Raw genomic sequence first — 17,379 nt, 5'->3', positions numbered from 1 at the left:
ATATAACTGCTATAATACTGCTTCTATGTACAAGAATATAACTACTATAATACTGCCCCCCATGTACAAGAATATAACTACTATAATACTGCTCCCTATGTACAAGAATATAACTACTATAATACTGCCCCCTATGTACAAGAATATAACTACTATAATACTGCCCCCCATGTACAAGAATATAACTACTATAATACTGCTTCTATGTACAAGAATATAACTACTATAATACTGCTTCTATGTACAAGAATATAACTACTATAATACTGCCCCCTATGTACAAGAATATAACTACTATAATACTGCCCCCTATGTACAAGAATATAACTACTATAATACTGCCCCCTATGTACAAGAATATAACTACTATAATACTGTCCTATTACAAGAATATAACTACTATAATACTGCCCCCTATGTACAAGAATATAACTACTATAATACTGCCCCCTATGTACAAGAATATAACTACTATAATACTGCCCCCTATGTACAAAAATATAACTACTATAATACTGCCTCCTATGTACAAGAATATAACTACTATAATACTGCTCCCTATGTACAAGAATATAACTACTATAATACTGCCCCCTATGTACAAGAATATAACTACTATAATACTGCCTCCTATGTACAAAAATATAACTACTATAATACCGCTCCTGTGTGCAAGAATATAACTACTATAATACTGCTCCTGTGTGCAAGAATATAACTACTATAATACTGCTCCTGTGTGCAAGAATATAACTACTATAATACTGTCCCCTATGTACAAGAATATAACTACTATAATACTGCTCCTGTGTGCAAGAATATAACTACTATAATACTGCCCCCTATGTACAAGAATATAACTACTATAATGCTACCCTCTATGTACAAGAATATAACTACTATAATACTGCCCCCTATATACAAGTATATATTTACTATAATAATGCCCTCTATGTACAAGAATATAACTACTATAATAGTGCCCCTATGTACAAGAATATGACTACTATAATACTGCCTCCTATGTACAAGAATATCACTACTATAATACTGCCCCCTATGTACAAGAATATAACTACTATAATACTGCTCCTATGTACAAGAATATAACTACTATAATACTGCCCCCTATATACAAGAATATAACTACTATAATACTGCTCCTATGTACAAGAATATAACTACTATAATACTGCTCCTATGTACAAGAATATAACTACTATAATACTGCCTCCTATGTACAAGAATATAACTACTATAATACTGCCCCCTATGTACTAGAATACAACTACTATAATACTGCCTCCTATGTACAAGAATATAACTACTATAATACTGCCCCTATATACAAGAATATACCTACTATAATACTGCCCCCTATGTACAAGAATATAACTACTATAATACTGCCCCCTATGTACAAGAATATAACTACTATAATACTGCTTCCTATGTACAAGACTATAACTACTATAATACTGCCTCCTATGTACAAGACTATAACTACTATAATACTGCCCTCTATGTACAAGAATATAACTACTATAATACTGCCCCCTATGTACAAGAATATAACTACTATAATACTGCCCCCTATGTACAAGAATATAACTACTATAATACTGCCCCCCATGTACAAGAATATAACTACTATAATACTGCCTCCTATGTACAAGAATATAACTACTATAATACTGCCCCCCATGTACAAGAATATAACTACTATAATACTGCCTCCTATGTACAAGAATATAACTACTATAATACTGCCCCCCATGTACAAGAATATAACTACTATAATACTGCTCCTATGTACAAGAATATAACTACTATAAAACTGCCCACTATATACAAGAATATAACTACTATAATACTGCCCCTATGTACAAGAATATAACTACTATAATACTGCCCCCTATGGACAAGAATGTAACTACTATAATACTGCCCCCTATGTACAAGAATATAACTACTATAATACTGCCCCCTATGTACAAGAATATAACTACTATAATACTGCTCCCTACAGATGTAATGAATGACTCCTGACTCCCCTCTGTCATCCGCAGGCTCTGTGTGTTTCGGTGACCACCAGTGATCTGACGGAGACACAAGCTCTGGTGTTCTGCGGTGCTGACATTAGCTGCACCTGTGGGGATTTGTTCTTCTCCCAACCTCTGGAGTTGGCGCAGCAGACGGGGCAAAATCTGCAGGAGGAATTTCTGAAGCAAAACAGGACTTCAGGTAAGTTTCCGCTGTCTGGGGGGGGGGGGGGGGTTGTCCGCTCTGTAAGGTGCGTTCTCTGTACATTGGATACAATCAGGAGGCGGCGCACGTCATGTATGCCTCTGCACCATTTCTAATGCTCAGATACCACTAGTCGTCGCTCTTGTATGAGCCTGACTGATGCGGCTCGATACATTGTCTGTGCAGTGATACATTGTAGCCAACTCTCAGGGGAAATGTCAATGCTGGAGATGTGGGGGATTTCTTCTAGACTGGATACAATTCTAACGTCTTCAGGACCACCAAACTCCTAGAATGCTGGGATCCCGCAGCGAAAAACTGCAAGATTTCCGCAGGATAAGCGCAGGTTCAAAACCTGTGACACTCAGCCGCTGGTTTTGGAGAGGCTTAGCCGAATGCTTTTCCGTTGCGGCCGGCTCTCTCATAGAGAGGCGCACGGCCGCAGCGGGAAAAAAAAAGAAATGGCATGCTGCGTCCCGGAAATCCAGGGCTAATACCGGCTAATTTGCCGCGACTGATTGTCCGCCCCGTGTGTACGAGATTTTTGACAAATCTTATCCACATGGCTGGCCAACATGGGGAATAGCGGCCGCAGGCGGATTTGCTGCAGAGAAACACCGCCTTGTGTGAACTGAGGTACTTAGGAGCTGAGTGGGCTTGGGAGCGGAGTGCTCTGCGCACCCGCAGTTATCAGCTGTTTCTGATAACCGCCTCGATCAGAATTCGCTCTGATTGCAGCAGTTAACCATTTAGATACCACGATCGAAGCTGATGGCACATCTAAACATTCAGTGAGAGGGGAAAGGATCCCTTCCTGCACCCATTGGCACCCCCCACAGCACAATCGAGGGGTGCCAATGGGCTAGTATGGCAGCCTGAAGCCTACTGAAGACTCCTAGAGCTGATATGCATAGATGCCAAGTCCTGCCTGGGGGATGCTTGAATGGCAACATCAAAAATCGCTTCATACTGCAGTACTGAAGTATTACGGTATACAGTACAATCAAATGATCGCAAATTCAGGTCGAGGACTAAATAAAAGTGTAAAAAAAGCTTTAATAAAGTATTTTAACTTTAAAAAACAATTAATAGAAAAACCTTTTGTTATGGCTGCATGCGTAAACGACCGAACTACTGAAAGATCAGACCGCGTATCCTGCGCAAAGTGAAAAGCAGCGGGATCCATTATTTGTTGGTACTTTATTTGGCTTCCCAGTGTTTTCCCTAATAGATCCTTCTGCCATAAAGTAAAAGCCTTCTAGTGGTCCAAGTGTCCAGCTTCTGCTTCATAGTTGGTATCTAGACCTCCAGTGAGGAGCTGCCTTACCTGCAGCGATCCTTGTGATTAGTCTTCAGCCTCGCGCTGTATTTTCACACAATATGGCAGCTGTCTGTTTATTATAACACCCAATAGAAAAAATACTGAAAAGCAGAAGCCGGATAATTCCCCGGGTGGCATTAATATAAAGTACGGCTCAGCCTGCACAATCCGAGCCCTCACACCGCCCAGTCGCGAAAAAAAAAAAACAAGCTACGAGTCGCTGAATCCGGCGGCAGAAAGCAATTTGTGTTTAAGATAAAATGTTTGTTTCCTTCTTAAAAATAGAAAAACATTAAGAAACAACATAAATTTGGTACGGCCATAATCGTACCGACCCACGGAAGGAAGGTCAAATGTTACTGTGATGCCGTAAAAACTACTGAACCCACCAAAATGGAGCATTTGCATTTTTTTTCATTTTTTCAAACGTAAAACGTTTTTCTAAAAATGATCCGGGACATTAAATGGTAACATTAAAAATCCAACTTGTCTCACAAGAATCAGGCCCTCCTACGGCTACATCCATGGAAAAACTGACACCTTATGGCCCTTGGAAGGCGGGGATGAAAAAAACAGAACTGAAAAAATGTGATCCGCCATGTCTGTGTGTATCCTGGTAGTAACGGGACCCCGCATTCCAGGGCGGGGAGGGGTCCTCATCAGGATAGAGCCCATCTGATGCCCCTCAGACGTGGGATAAGCCGATCAATCTGTTTTATGAAAGTCAAAAATATAACAAAGGATAATAAAATTACGAGAAAATTACAAAGAACACGAATACCAACTCAAAAATGATGAAAATACACATTGTTTTCAAAAACAATCCCACCCCCCAAGGAAGTTATCATTTTGCTGCAATACTCATCCTGCGGTTCCATCTCAGCAGATCTGTAAATGATGAGAGTTGTGGGGATTAGATGAACCGTCTTGTTACCGGAGGCCCTAAAAGTAATTACGCCCTTGGCCTATAAGAGGCTCTCCGAGGCTCCTCGTGTGTAGTGACCTCTTTTTTAACCACAAGGTGACCGGGCTCAGGGCGCCCCCTACAGACCACCAGTAGAGAGAATTGTCGGATCATCCAACAAGCGCCAACAACTCCAAATATTCCGTTGTCCGCCATCCAGAGACAGGGGGTGCCATCATTACACCCCTGTATTTACCAGAACCATTTCCTTGACTGAAGGACATTTGATCTCGCGGCCCCCATTACATGTACGGCCACTGACCCCCACCGTCGCCCCCATTACATGTACGGCCTCTGACCCCCCACCGCCGCCCCCATTACATGTACGGCCTCTGACCCCCACCGTCGCCCCCATTACATGTACGGCCACTGACCCCCACCGTCGCCCCCATTACATATACGGCCTCTGACTCCCAACGTCGCCCCCATTACATGTACGGCCTCTGACCCCCACCGTCGCCCCCATTACATGTACGGCCACTGACCCCCACCGTCGCCCCCATTACATATACGGCCTCTGACTCCCAACGTCGCCCCCATTACATGTACGGCCTCTGACTCCCACCGTCGCTCCCATTACATGTACGGCCTCTGACTCCCACCGTCGCTCCCATTACATGTACGGCCTCTGACTCCCACCGTCGCCCCCATTACATGTACGGCCTCTGACTCCCACCGTCGCCCCCATTACATGTACGGCCTCTGACTCCCACCGTCACCCCCATTACATGTACGGCCTCTGACTCCCAACGTCGCCCCCATTACATGTACGGCCTCTGACTCCCACCGTCGCTCCCATTACATGTACGGCCTCTGACCCCCACCGTCGCCCCCATTACATGTACGGCCTCTGACTCCCACCGTCGCTCCCATTACATGTACGGCCTCTGACTCCCACCGTCACCCCCATTACATGTACGGCCTCTGACTCCCACCGTCGCCCCCATTACATGTACGGCCTCTGACCTCCACCGTCGCCCCCATTACATTTACGCGATATCGCGTAAAAACCACGCAAGAAGAACGCAAGTGTGCAGGAGCCCTAACTCTCATCTGCCATTTGTCTGCCCCCAACTTGTCCAGATCCTCCTGCAGCCAACCGCCCCGTGTCTTCTCCTCCCGCATCTTCTCCTCCTGCACCTCCTGCTCCCGCATCCCCTCCGGCGTCTCCTCCCCCTCCGGCGTCTTCCCCCCCCCCCCCCCGCGCGTCTTCACCCCCCCCCCGCGTCTTCACCCCCCCACGTCTTCTCCTGTGTTCATTACGTTAGTCTTGTATCATCTGACATTCTCCTTCTCCCGCGTCCCCTCCTCCCGCGTCCCCCCTCCCGCGTCCCCCCTCCCGCGTCTCCTTCTCCCGCGTCCCCCCCTCCCGCGTCCCCTCCTCCTGCGTCTCCTCCTCCCGCGTCCCCCCCTCCCGCGTCCCCTCCTCCTGCGTCTCCTCCTCCCGCGTCCCCCCCTCCCGCGTCCCCTCCTCCCGCGTCTCCTCCTCCCGCGTCCCCTCCTCCCGCGTCCCCTCCTCCTGCGTCCCCTCCTCCTGCGTCCCCTCCTCCCGCGTCCCCTCCTCCCGCGTCCCCTCCTCCCGCGTCTCCTCCTCCCGCATCCTCTCCTGTGTTCATTACGTTAGTCTTGTATCATCTGACTTCTTCTTCTTCCGGGCGCCTTCACTGTTCTGATTCTAAAATAGAACTTTTATTAAATGGTGTCTAAAGTAAGAAGGCCTAAAAGCCAGACAGACGAGGGGCCGTGTAGCTGGTCGCCCCCGTTAGGCTCGGTTCACATGGGGCAGATTTCACACGGTTTGGCCACACAGAAAAACCACGGTAATTCTGCTGGGAAAGCGCAGCTTCACTCCCCGCGACATTTCCCCGCGGGTCTTGGAGCGTTCGGCTCCCGGCATTCCGTTGCGGCTTTCTCTCCCCATAGAGAGGAGCGAGGCGACAGCGGGAAAAAAAATAGACCTGCCGCATCCTCTAAATCCGCGCCTCAACGCTGGTTCCGCCTGGCTTTGCCGTGACGTATTGGCCGCCCTGTGTGGTCCAGATGTTTGCAAATTCTTGTCCACATGGCTGCTAACTGCGGGATTAGCGGCCGCAGGCAGATGAGCCGCAGCAAAACTCCGCAGGGAAATTCTGTGGCAAATCCGCCCCGTGTGAACCCGGCCCTTCATGAATAAATATGGAGCAGGGGGTGTACGCAAGAACTCTGCCCTCATGTGGGAAATTAGGCCTAACAAGTAGGTCCCACAGAGGGGGCTAGAGAAGAACTGGGAATGTAATAGGAAGAATAGTCTCAGATAGAGGAGAAATAAGTAATGCGTCCGGGGAGGTAAGTTCACGGCCCGAAACTGCAAACGGGTGCTAGCCAAGAAATAGATCAAAAAGTAAGGTTTGTGCTTCCGTGGTTCGAGGCGTTTCTGCCGTTTTACCGGCTCCTCAGGAACGAAGCGGATGTAATTATTATACTAAAGGGCCAAAACCAGCAGAAGGATAGAACTAAACGGTAAAAAGACCGACCCGTTAGAGGGACGGCCTGCAGAAGCTGACATGGGGACGTCCCCACTACTTGGCCCTAAATGTAAAGCTAGGCATCCCTCGGACTTCCTGGGGAACGGCGTCTTGTCCCCGGCTAGAGTAAAGCCATAATGAGTCCATCTAATGAAGGAAGCTTCTCCTGGTCGGCGGTCCCCCAACTAGGAAGTCATGGGAGGGAAATTGTGGCGAGACGCACCAAAATAAAACAGAAGTGTATAGTGCGATGTGCTGCAGAGCCGGGGAGCAGCGTCACCGCCCGGCGCACACAGGCCATCGGTGCCCTCCGTCGTGGGGGTGTTAGATTGTAAGCTCTTCTGATCTATAGCTAATAGATTTTGGTTACTCGTCGTCTTTCCTCCCACAATGCTCTGCAGCAGTCCTGCTATCTAGAACCATCCTGAGCTTCCGGTTCATGAATGCACTGGCAGAGCTATGCTTGAGCTGGTGCGGCGGGCGGTGGGAGCGCAGTGCCGTGGAAGCTTCTCTCCTGGCCTCAGGCCCAAAGAGGAATGATTAAAAGTTACAGACTGCGTCACACAGCCGCCCATGTGACCGCGGTGACAATGTGACTATTGTGTGGCTACCGCTCCTCCGGTCAGCTGCTGACATCTAGTGGTCATTTGCAGTATAGCAGAATAGCCTTTAATAAATAATTACAAGCTGTGCAACTTTCTAATTTTGTTGCAATTTCTCAGCTTTTTCATCACTTCTGCTTGCTGTCAGTGAATAAAAACATTCTTGTTTGCATCTAGAGGCTGATGCCTTCTCCTAACTTCACACTTCATGCCGACAATCCTCTGTGAGCTAAACGGACGTCGTCCAAAAGTGAGCCAAAAAGATTTACGGGCGTGCGCTGTGCCCCTTTATAGACATCCTGTACCCAGAACATAGAGTAACGCTGTAACACATGACCCTTCTTCAGCCCCCACAGCCTGCAGACCCTCAATAGAGGCATACATGCTGCTGCAGGGTGGCAATACAACAGGGACATGACTAAGGGCAAATGGGCTCTGCTGCAAACAATCAGACTGACGCCCCATGTGCCAACCTACTTCATGGCCAGCAGGCACGTCTTAAAAGATCTGGGACACAAGCCTGGAGACAATGTAATACTGCCCTGCATACTGATTATTTCCCCATTGTGCCCACTATAAAATAATAATGCCCCTTTGTGTCCCCACAATGTGACAGTTGTCTCCTCTGTGCCCCAATATTGTAATAACCCCCTGGCAGGGTGGTAATGTACTTACTGCCCCACAAGCTAATAGTGCTCCCTTTGTCCCCCCTTCACCTCACAAGGGGAAGTCTGCAGGGGACTAAAAGTGACCCCTTTGTTCTCCGCAGGGTCACGGTGCCCCCTTTGTGTCCTATAACTTTATAGGGCCTCCTGTGTGCCCCGCAAGGAAAAAGTGCCCCTTTGTACTCCCTAAGGTAATAGTGCGCCCATGAGGTCCCAGTACCCCCAACAATCTGTGCATGAGGGGGTGTCTCTGACCACCGGGGGGATCTCTGCTGCGGTAAGGAGGGCCGACTATAGAGGTCCTGGTAGTGGGTGGGGGGAGGATTATTTGGGGGATAAACGAGGCAGTCTGTCACAGGATCATGTTACGTGTATTCCTCCTTGCTCTCGGGCCTGACACATCACCGGTCTGGATGACCGATTACTGGGGGTGGGGGGGGGGGGGAACCCTGGGGAACGTTGTAGAGGTAGGTGGAGGCTCCTTAAAGGGTCACTAACTTTTCAGACACCGTTTGCTCTTCTACTAGCTTGTATTAGTCTCACTATTTCTGTAATATACTGGCCGTAAACATGCTGTTGTATACCTCTGTAAATCAGGTCTGCCACTAGGGGTCTCCCTTTCAGCTTCTCTGCAATCCACTTTCTGTCATTAGCTGCAGAGTTTTGTTGTTACCATGTGGCGGTTGCTGGTCCTCTCGGGGCGGCGGTGTGCGGGGTACCACAGTCGGGGCACGTCCCCCTGGCTTGTTGTCCGGCTGCCAGGGGTGCGTTTGCCTGGCCGGCGTGGTGCTGGCGGCGTGTAGCGCCGGGCAAGCACGCACCTGTAAGTGCAGCTGCCGTGCACGAGCTCCCTTTTATTATGTCTGTTGGGAGTTGGCTGTCTCCCTCTCTCTGCCCCTGGGCGGAGGCTTTTGTTTAAAGGTTGGGCAGAGACTGGCAATCACTGCCAGCTATTGGTTTCCCTCAGTGTGCTAGCTAGTCTGCCTCTGTTGGTCTCCTGCTTCTGTCATCTTGTCTGCTATACTCTGCTATTATCCGCCAGGTTTCTCCATCTGCCTCAGTTCTGCTTAGTATTGTTCGTGTTGGTTATTTACATCTGCCTTTTCGGTCGGTATTCTATGCTTTCCATCCAGGTACGCCAGCGTCCCTTTTTCGGTCCCTAGTGAGAGTAGGGACCGCAGCCCAGTTGCCTGCCTGGGGTTAGCCAGGAGTGGAGGCAAGTAGGCAGGGACAGGGGTTGTGGGTGAGATCTAGGGCACCCGGGCTGGCGTATCAAGGGCAGTATACTGTAACATTTGTAGTAACAAGGACGCCGGGACATTTCCATAGAACAGATGGAGGCGCTATCTTCACAGGCAGCTCTAGTACACTTACAGGCTGCAGGCTGACAGATCTGCAGTTACTGTGATAACGATCTCCACAATCTCTGCCTCTCCTGCTGTTACTGTGTTTGCGCATGATAGTGGGTTTACTAACCATTTGCCCAGAATGTCTCTGAATCTCATCAATCTGGGAGAGCAGAGGAGGCATTCAGATACTGCTGATTGGACCAGAGACAATGCAGCATGAGGAGGGCAAGGAAGTCAGGACAGGGAACTACTGTCATGCTAATCGTGGTACAATGCAGCCATTGATTTCAATGGGGCCTTGCAGACATGGGCTTGAAAGCGGCGTTTCTAACGCCACAATTTTCCAGAGCTGTCTGCTGTATTTTAGCGTGCCTCATCACCCACGACCGTGAGGGGTTCGTTAAAAAGTGTTGTCAAATGCTGTGACATGCGTTCAAAAACATTGCTCAAAATTGCCTTAAAAATGCAGCGATTTCGAGCGGCGTTTTCTGAACGCATGTGTGAGAGGGGCATTAAGGTAAGGCAGACCGCGCCAATCATGATGATCAGCGCTTGTGTGAACTCCTAGACCGGCCCGTGTAAAGGATGTGTAACTGCCATGTGCTTTCCGTGTAGTCTCCGCGTGTTGCATTGCAGTTTGTGTTGCTGGGGACATCTAGTGGTGGATGCTGGTATTGCTGCTGTATATTATCACTGACCATGTTGTCTTCTCTTCTCATTATAGAGATTCCCCGTTTGGATCTGGGGGTGAACCTGGAGAAGCAGTACTACGTCATGCATCACTCGGTCTCGCACAACGGCTACCTCTACAAGACCTCGTCTATGACCCGGCTGGTCACAGACAGGAAGGCCAAGGAAGGTGAGTGGCGCCTTGTCTGGACGTGAGTGTCCGCTGTGTCCTACCGATCCGTATGATTACCTATAGTTACTTTGTATCCCCACGCGTTGCAGAGTTCAGCCGCCGCTGGTGCATCCTCAATGATGGGACCCTCAGTTACTACGAGAACAACCACAGCTCCACCCCCAATGGCGAGATCCGCATGGATGAGATTGTGTGTGTAGCTGTCATCCCGCCGGACACCCACGGGTGAGAAGCGCAGCAGTGTGCAGCAGTGATCACCTCCTCCCGCACATCTGCCCCTTTATACAGTTAGGAGTCTCTTAGCGATTGCGCCTCTCATCTTCCGTTTTTCTTCCAGGTACGAGAGCACTTTTGAAATTTACACTAAGTCCGAGAGACTCTACCTGTTCGCCGCGGACTCCCCAGAGGAGGCCAGAGAATGGGTTAAATCCATCACTAAGGTAGCGCTTCCGTGCGGGCTCCTGGATACGTAGTAAAGGCGACTGGTCACATGACTAGTAACTCGCTAAGATGGCGTCCTTTTCTTTCTCTCTTAGTGTTTTCTGCCGCTGAGGGCCGAGGAGCTTCTAAGTTACGATTTTGACCGGATCGGGAGGCTGCAGTTTAAAGGAGGGCGGAGCCTGGAGCGGACGAGGGTGGGCTGGTTCTCCCTCTGTAAGACCTACCTGTACACCTACGTGGAGGACAGCGAGACCGTGGAGGTCATCAACCTGAGGAAGCTCGCCGAGCTGTGTATGTCTATCTGTGATCTGATGAGCAAACGGGGGAAAGGGAAGACCAACCTTTGTGGGCAGTCCTAACTAATTGGCTGCCAGGGAGAGCTAACAGAGGGAAGGCATAGGAAAAGCCAGGAGTTGACTGTGATTGACACCGTGGAGGCCAACATGGCTGTCAGCAAGTAGCTGCGCCAAAAACTGAAAGCAAGAAGACTGCATGGATTGAGTGCACAGGGGACTCAGGTTGTTCTTACTGGCAGGAGCTGACCAGCGGTAATATGTAACTAACAATGTTGGTTTCTTGGTCTTTGCAGCCACAAAAGATAAAGACATCCTGGTCCTGGTGGAGAAGGGGAGGTAGGTGTCCGCGGCTCACAGCGTGGAGCAGGCGCCGCTTGTCTCCGGTCATCCTGTATTCATTATCTGCACGTGTATTGCACCGCAGGATAACCTACATCCTGGCAGAGAGGAAGCTAGACTTCACCGGCTGGGCGGCGGCCATTCAGAAGGCGAGCAGCACATCCGGCGACACCCTGTCCGAGCAGCAGCTGACGGATTCCGACGTCCCCTGCATCGTGGAGAAATGTATCGATCACATCTCCAGTTTCGGTAAAGTTAACCTACCGAGTGGTGGGCGGGGCTTCAATAGTTATTAGCTGGACATGAGGCGGGGCTACAGTGGTCATTATACATGGGAGGGAGGGATACGGTGGTCATTATACATAAGAGGCGGGCTACAGTGATCATGGGAGGCGGGGCTACAGTGGTCATTACACATGAAAGGTGGGGCTACAGGGGTCATTATACATGGGAGGCGGGGCTACAGTGGTAATTACACATGAAAGGTGGGGCTACAGGGGTCATTATACATGAAAGGCGGGGCTACAGTGGTCATTACACATGAAAGGTGGGGCTACAGGGGTCATTATACATGAAAGGCGGGGCTACAGTGGTCATTACACATGAAAGGTGGGGCTACAGTGGTCATATATGAAAGGCAGGGCTGCAGTGTACATTATATATGAAATGCGAGGCTGCAGTAGTTATTATATATGAAAGGCGGGGCTACAGTGGTCATTATACATGGGAGGTGGAGCTACAGTGGTTATTATACATGGAGGCGGGGCTACAGTGGTCATTATATATGACAGGCAGGCCTACACTGGCCATACATGATAGGTGGGGCTTCAGTGGTCATGGGATCTTACGCTTTATTAAAACCTTACCAAACTCTTATAAATACCCGACACAGACACCAATATTGGATAAATAAGGCCGCGGTGTTTATTAACGGGGTTACAAACATTTGGGGAGAAATGTAACCAATAATAACCAGAACAGTTCATGTAAGCTCTGTCTTACAGACACTACTTTACCACCACCAAACTCTCCCCAAGTTTACCTGCCCATCCGCCTAATGGGGGCAACAATCCCCCCCAGGCCATGGCACCCACTAATGACATGGCCCCCCCAACACCCGCAGCCTCCTCAATCATCTACACAAATCCATATTAACAATATCCAATGCAATCTCTGACAAGTATACGTGACCCTCTATGCCCACGTGACTCTCTAAGCCCACGTGACTCTCTATGCCCATGTGACTCTCTATGCCCATGTGACCCTCTATGCCCACGTGACTCTTTATACATCAGTTTAGCCATTAATCCACTCCCCCTCATACATCTGCTACCGCACCAAAAATGTCAAACTGTGATCTGTACAAACCTAAATTTTCGGAACAACAGCGCTCCGCTGCCCTTCCCCCAGCCCGGTACACAAAGGAGGGTCCAACAATCCACACAATACTTCTCTTAATTCCCGGAATGAAAAAAGAATCATTACCCCATATTATTCAGGCGCCTGTACAACTTAACCCGAGATGATCCCCGTCTGTCTACTTGTTCAATAAAACAACACCTGTAAACAATTAAGCACCATTATACATTAAAAGCAAGATAATGACTGTCCATCATCCCAGTCTCCCCGAAAACAAGACAGGGTCTTCTACTAATTGCTCCATAAGATCTTACCTTTGCCCTGTATAGCTGCCTGAACACTATTTACATTGACTTTCTTCATGAACTGCAACTAGGGCTTAATTTTGGAATAGGGCTTATAGTTCAAGTATCCTGAAAAATCCTGCTAGGGCTTATTTCCAGGTAGGTTTTATCTCCAGGGAAACAGGGTACATGGATCAACAAAGAAACTGGTGCTTGCGGGCACAGACACATAAACGCCTGCAAATTCCTAAGTGGGCATATATTCTCATGAAAATGAGCAAACAAGCAAAGCCACGCCCCTTTACCCATTATGTAGTATTATTATTATTATTATAAAGCTCCCATGGTCTGACCCATCCTTAAGGCCCCAAAGTCAGATCTAAACAGCCGGACCTCATATGCCGATCTACATACTTCAGGCAATACTTTCACCAACTTCCCTAGTAAGCTAAATGTGAGAGCAGAGCGTTGATCAGCGGCGTACACTACTGCCTTACAGCCCCTGATCAGCGGCGTACACTACTGCCTTACAGCCCCTGATCAGCGGCGTACACTACTGTCTTACAGCCCCTGATCAGCGGCGTACACTACTGCCTTACAGCCCCTGATCAGCGGCGTACACTACTGCCTTACAGCCCCTGATCAGCGGCGTACACTACTGCCTTACAGCCCCTGATCAGCGGCGTACACTACTGCCTTACAGCCCCTGATCAGCGGCGTACACTACTGCCTTACAGCCCCTGATCAGCGGCGTACACTACTGCCTTACAGCCCCTGATCAGCGGCGTACACTACTGCCTTACAGCCCCTGATCAGCGGCGTACACTACTGCCTTACAGCCCCTGATCAGCGGCGTACACTACTGCCTTACAGCCCCTGATCAGCGGCGTACACTACTGCCTTACAGCCCCTGATCAGCGGCGTACACTACTGCCTTACAGCCCCTGATCAGCGGCGTACACTACTGCCTTACAGCCCCTGATCAGCGGCGTACACTACTGCCTTACAGCCGCTGATCAGCGGCGTACACTACTGCCTTACAGCCCCTGATCAGCGGCGTACACTACTGCCTTACAGCCCCTGATCAGCGGCGTACACTACTGCCTTACAGCTCCTGATCAGCGGCATACACTACTGCCTTACAGCCCCTGATCAGCGGTGTACACTACTGCCTTACAGCCCCTGATCAACGGCATACACTACTGCCTTACAGCCCCTGATCAGCGGCATACACTACTGCCTTACAGCCCCTGATCAGCGGCATACACTACTGCCTTACAGCCCCTGATCAGCGGCGTACACTACTGCCTTACAGCCGCTGATCAGCAGTGTACACTACTGCCTTACAGCTGCTGATCAATCGCTCCACCTGAGAAACAGAATTAATAGGTACCAGATAAAAGAAAGCCCGACAATACCTCTCACACTGAGCCATATGAGCCGCATCCTAAGGCCTCGGTCAGACGGGCGTTTTTTCGCGCGATTTGCGCATATATAGAACCATTGTCCGCTTTTTATGCGGATGTGCGATAAATTATAGGACACAACGATTCGCAGAACGTGGCTATCTGTGATCTGCGATTCCTTGTGTTCTATATATGCGCTCAATGGGGCCGGCGGCAGCAGCGCTGACCCCATTGAGAACATATACTACAAAGATCATTCTCCTCTGCCACAGCTATAACAGCTGTGGCAGAGAAGAACGATGTTCGCCCATTGAATTCAATGGAGCCGGCAATACAGCCGGGTCTATTGAAAGCAATGGACTGCCGGCGAGCGCGGGATGAATTTTCGGGAAGGGCTTAAAAATACAAGCCCTTCCCTGAAAACCATCCTAAAATGTGTAAAAATAAAAAAAAATGTATACTCACCTTGTCCCGGCAGCCGGAGTTCAGCCGCGTCTGGCTGGCAGTTCTCCTGAACTGCTCTGTGTAGTATTCAGCAGCCGGGGATTTAAAATGCCCGCCTGCTGAATGGGCTGCCTCTGATTGGTCACAGCCCTCACCAATCAGAGGCAGCTCTCACTCACCCATTCATGAATTCATGAATGGGTGAGTGAGTGCTGCCTCTGATTGGCTGAGCGCAGGGACCAATCAGGGGAAGCTCTCAGCTATTGAATGCCTGCAGCTCCAGAGCCCCTCAGCATTCAGAGACCACAGCTTGGGGTAAGATAAATGATAAATCACTGAGAGGAGATAGACTCCGTCTGTGGCATCACCCTTAAAGGGGACAACCTCAAAGGGGGGTATCAATATGACCGGCAACTCTGCCCTCATCACTGTGATTAGCAATTTAACTACCTCAGGATCATAAACAACTGAAATTAACTTATTAACCCCTTCACAGCTGAGGCCCTTTAACTCATGCACATATAGGCTGTACTGGGAGCCTTCTTTAATGACCCGGGCCGACTTCCCATATGAGAGCCTCACTGGAGTCCTGCCCTATTGCAGGAAACTCTCTTGCAAGGAATTTGTACTTATTCTGACTAAAACAACAATAAAAGGATGAGAGCGGCCCAATATGAGCCCTCATGGCAGTACCCACAGCTCTTACCTCAGTACCCACAGCTCTTACCTCAGTACCCACAGCTCTCCATTACCTCGATCCCATAAATGTAACCACACATCCAGGTAGGGAGGCACCCCAAGGATGTCTAACAACCACCTAACTAGTTACACCGAGGTAGTGAGGTGCCCCAATGATGTCTGATAACCACCTAACTAGTTACACCGAGGTAGTGAGGCGCCCCAAGGATGTCTAACAACCACCTAACTAGTTACACCGAGGTAGTGAGGCACCCCAAGGATGTCTAACAACCACCTAACTAGTTACACCGAGGTAGTGAGGCACCCCAAGGATGTCTAACAACCACCTAACTAGTTACACCGAGGTAGTGAGGCGCCCCAAGGATGTCTAACAACCACCTAACTAGTTACACCGAGGTAGTGAGACGCCCCAAGGATGTCTAAGACCACCTCACTAGTTACACCGAGGTAGTGAGGGGCCCCAAGGATGTCTAACAACCACCTAACTAGTTACACCGAGGTAGTGAGGCTCGCCAAGGATGTCCAACAACCACCTAACTAGTTACACCGAGGTAGTGAGGCTCGCCAAGGATGTCTAACAGCCACCTAACTAGTTACACCGAGGTAGTGAGGAGCCCCAAGGATGTACAACAACCACCTAACTAGTTACACCGAGGTAGTGAGGCGCCCCAAGGATGTACAACAACCACCTAACTAGTTACACCGAGGTAGTGAGGCGCCCCAAGGATGTCTCACAACCACCTAACTAGTTACACCGAGGTAGTGAGGAGCCCCAAGGATGTACAACAACCACCTAACTAGTTACAACGAGGTAGTGAGGCGCCCCAAGGATGTCTCACAACCACCTAACTAGTTACACCGAGGTAGTGAGGCGCCCCAAGGATGTCTCACAACCACCTAACTAGTTACACCGAGGTAGTGAGACGCCCCAAGGATGTCTAACAACCACCTAACTAGTTACACCGAGGTAGTGAGGCACCCCAAGGATGTCTAACAACCACCTAACTAGTTACACCGAGGTAGTGAGGCACCCCAAGGATGTCTAACAACCACCTAACTAGTTACACCGAGGTAGTGAGGCGCCCCAAGGATGTCTAACAACCACCTAACTAGTTACACCGAGGTAGTGAGACGCCCCAAGGATGTCTAAGACCACCTCACTAGTTACACCGAGGTAGTGAGGGGCCCCAAGGATGTCTAACAACCACCTAACTAGTTACACCGAGGTAGTGAGGCTCGCCAAGGATGTCCAACAACCACCTAACTAGTTACACCGAGGTAGTGAGGCTCGCCAAGGATGTCTAACAGCCACCTAACTAGTTACACCGAGGTAGTGAGGAGCCCCAAGGATGTACAACAACCACCTAACTAGTTACACCGAGGTAGTGAGGCGCCCCAAGGATGTACAACAACCACCTAACTAGTTACACCGAGGTAGTGAGGCGCCCCAAGGATGTCTCACAACCACCTAACTAGTTACACCGAGGTAGTGAGGAGCCCCAAGGATGTACAACAACCACCTAACTAGTTACAACGAGGTAGTGAGGCGCCCCAAGGATGTCTCACAACCACCTAACTAGTTACACCGAGGTAGTGA

At 49.3% G+C, this 17,379-nt stretch overlaps 1 protein-coding gene across 4 annotated transcripts in view; it reads left to right on the top strand.

Annotated features, from left to right (window-relative positions):
- The window catches only part of ARAP1 (ArfGAP with RhoGAP domain, ankyrin repeat and PH domain 1), a 168,963-nt gene that overhangs the window by 129,293 nt on the left and 22,291 nt on the right, over positions 1 to 17,379 (top strand). For all 4 annotated transcript variants that reach the window (XM_066588387.1, XM_066588386.1, XM_066588388.1 and 1 more), the window contains 7 exons: positions 2,070 to 2,244; positions 10,377 to 10,511; positions 10,604 to 10,739; positions 10,852 to 10,954; positions 11,051 to 11,246; positions 11,545 to 11,587; positions 11,676 to 11,839. In XM_066588387.1, the coding sequence (XP_066444484.1) occupies positions 2,070 to 2,244; positions 10,377 to 10,511; positions 10,604 to 10,739; positions 10,852 to 10,954; positions 11,051 to 11,246; positions 11,545 to 11,587; positions 11,676 to 11,839 (952 nt within the window). The remainder of the gene's footprint in view (positions 1 to 2,069; positions 2,245 to 10,376; positions 10,512 to 10,603; positions 10,740 to 10,851; positions 10,955 to 11,050; positions 11,247 to 11,544; positions 11,588 to 11,675; positions 11,840 to 17,379) is intronic.

Source organism: Eleutherodactylus coqui, chromosome 1 (assembly GCF_035609145.1).
Source record: "Eleutherodactylus coqui strain aEleCoq1 chromosome 1, aEleCoq1.hap1, whole genome shotgun sequence".
Lineage (NCBI taxonomy): Eukaryota > Metazoa > Chordata > Amphibia > Anura > Eleutherodactylidae > Eleutherodactylus > Eleutherodactylus coqui.
The sequence above is the reverse complement of the archived record's forward strand: the minus strand, read 5'-3'. Positions and strand labels throughout refer to the sequence as shown.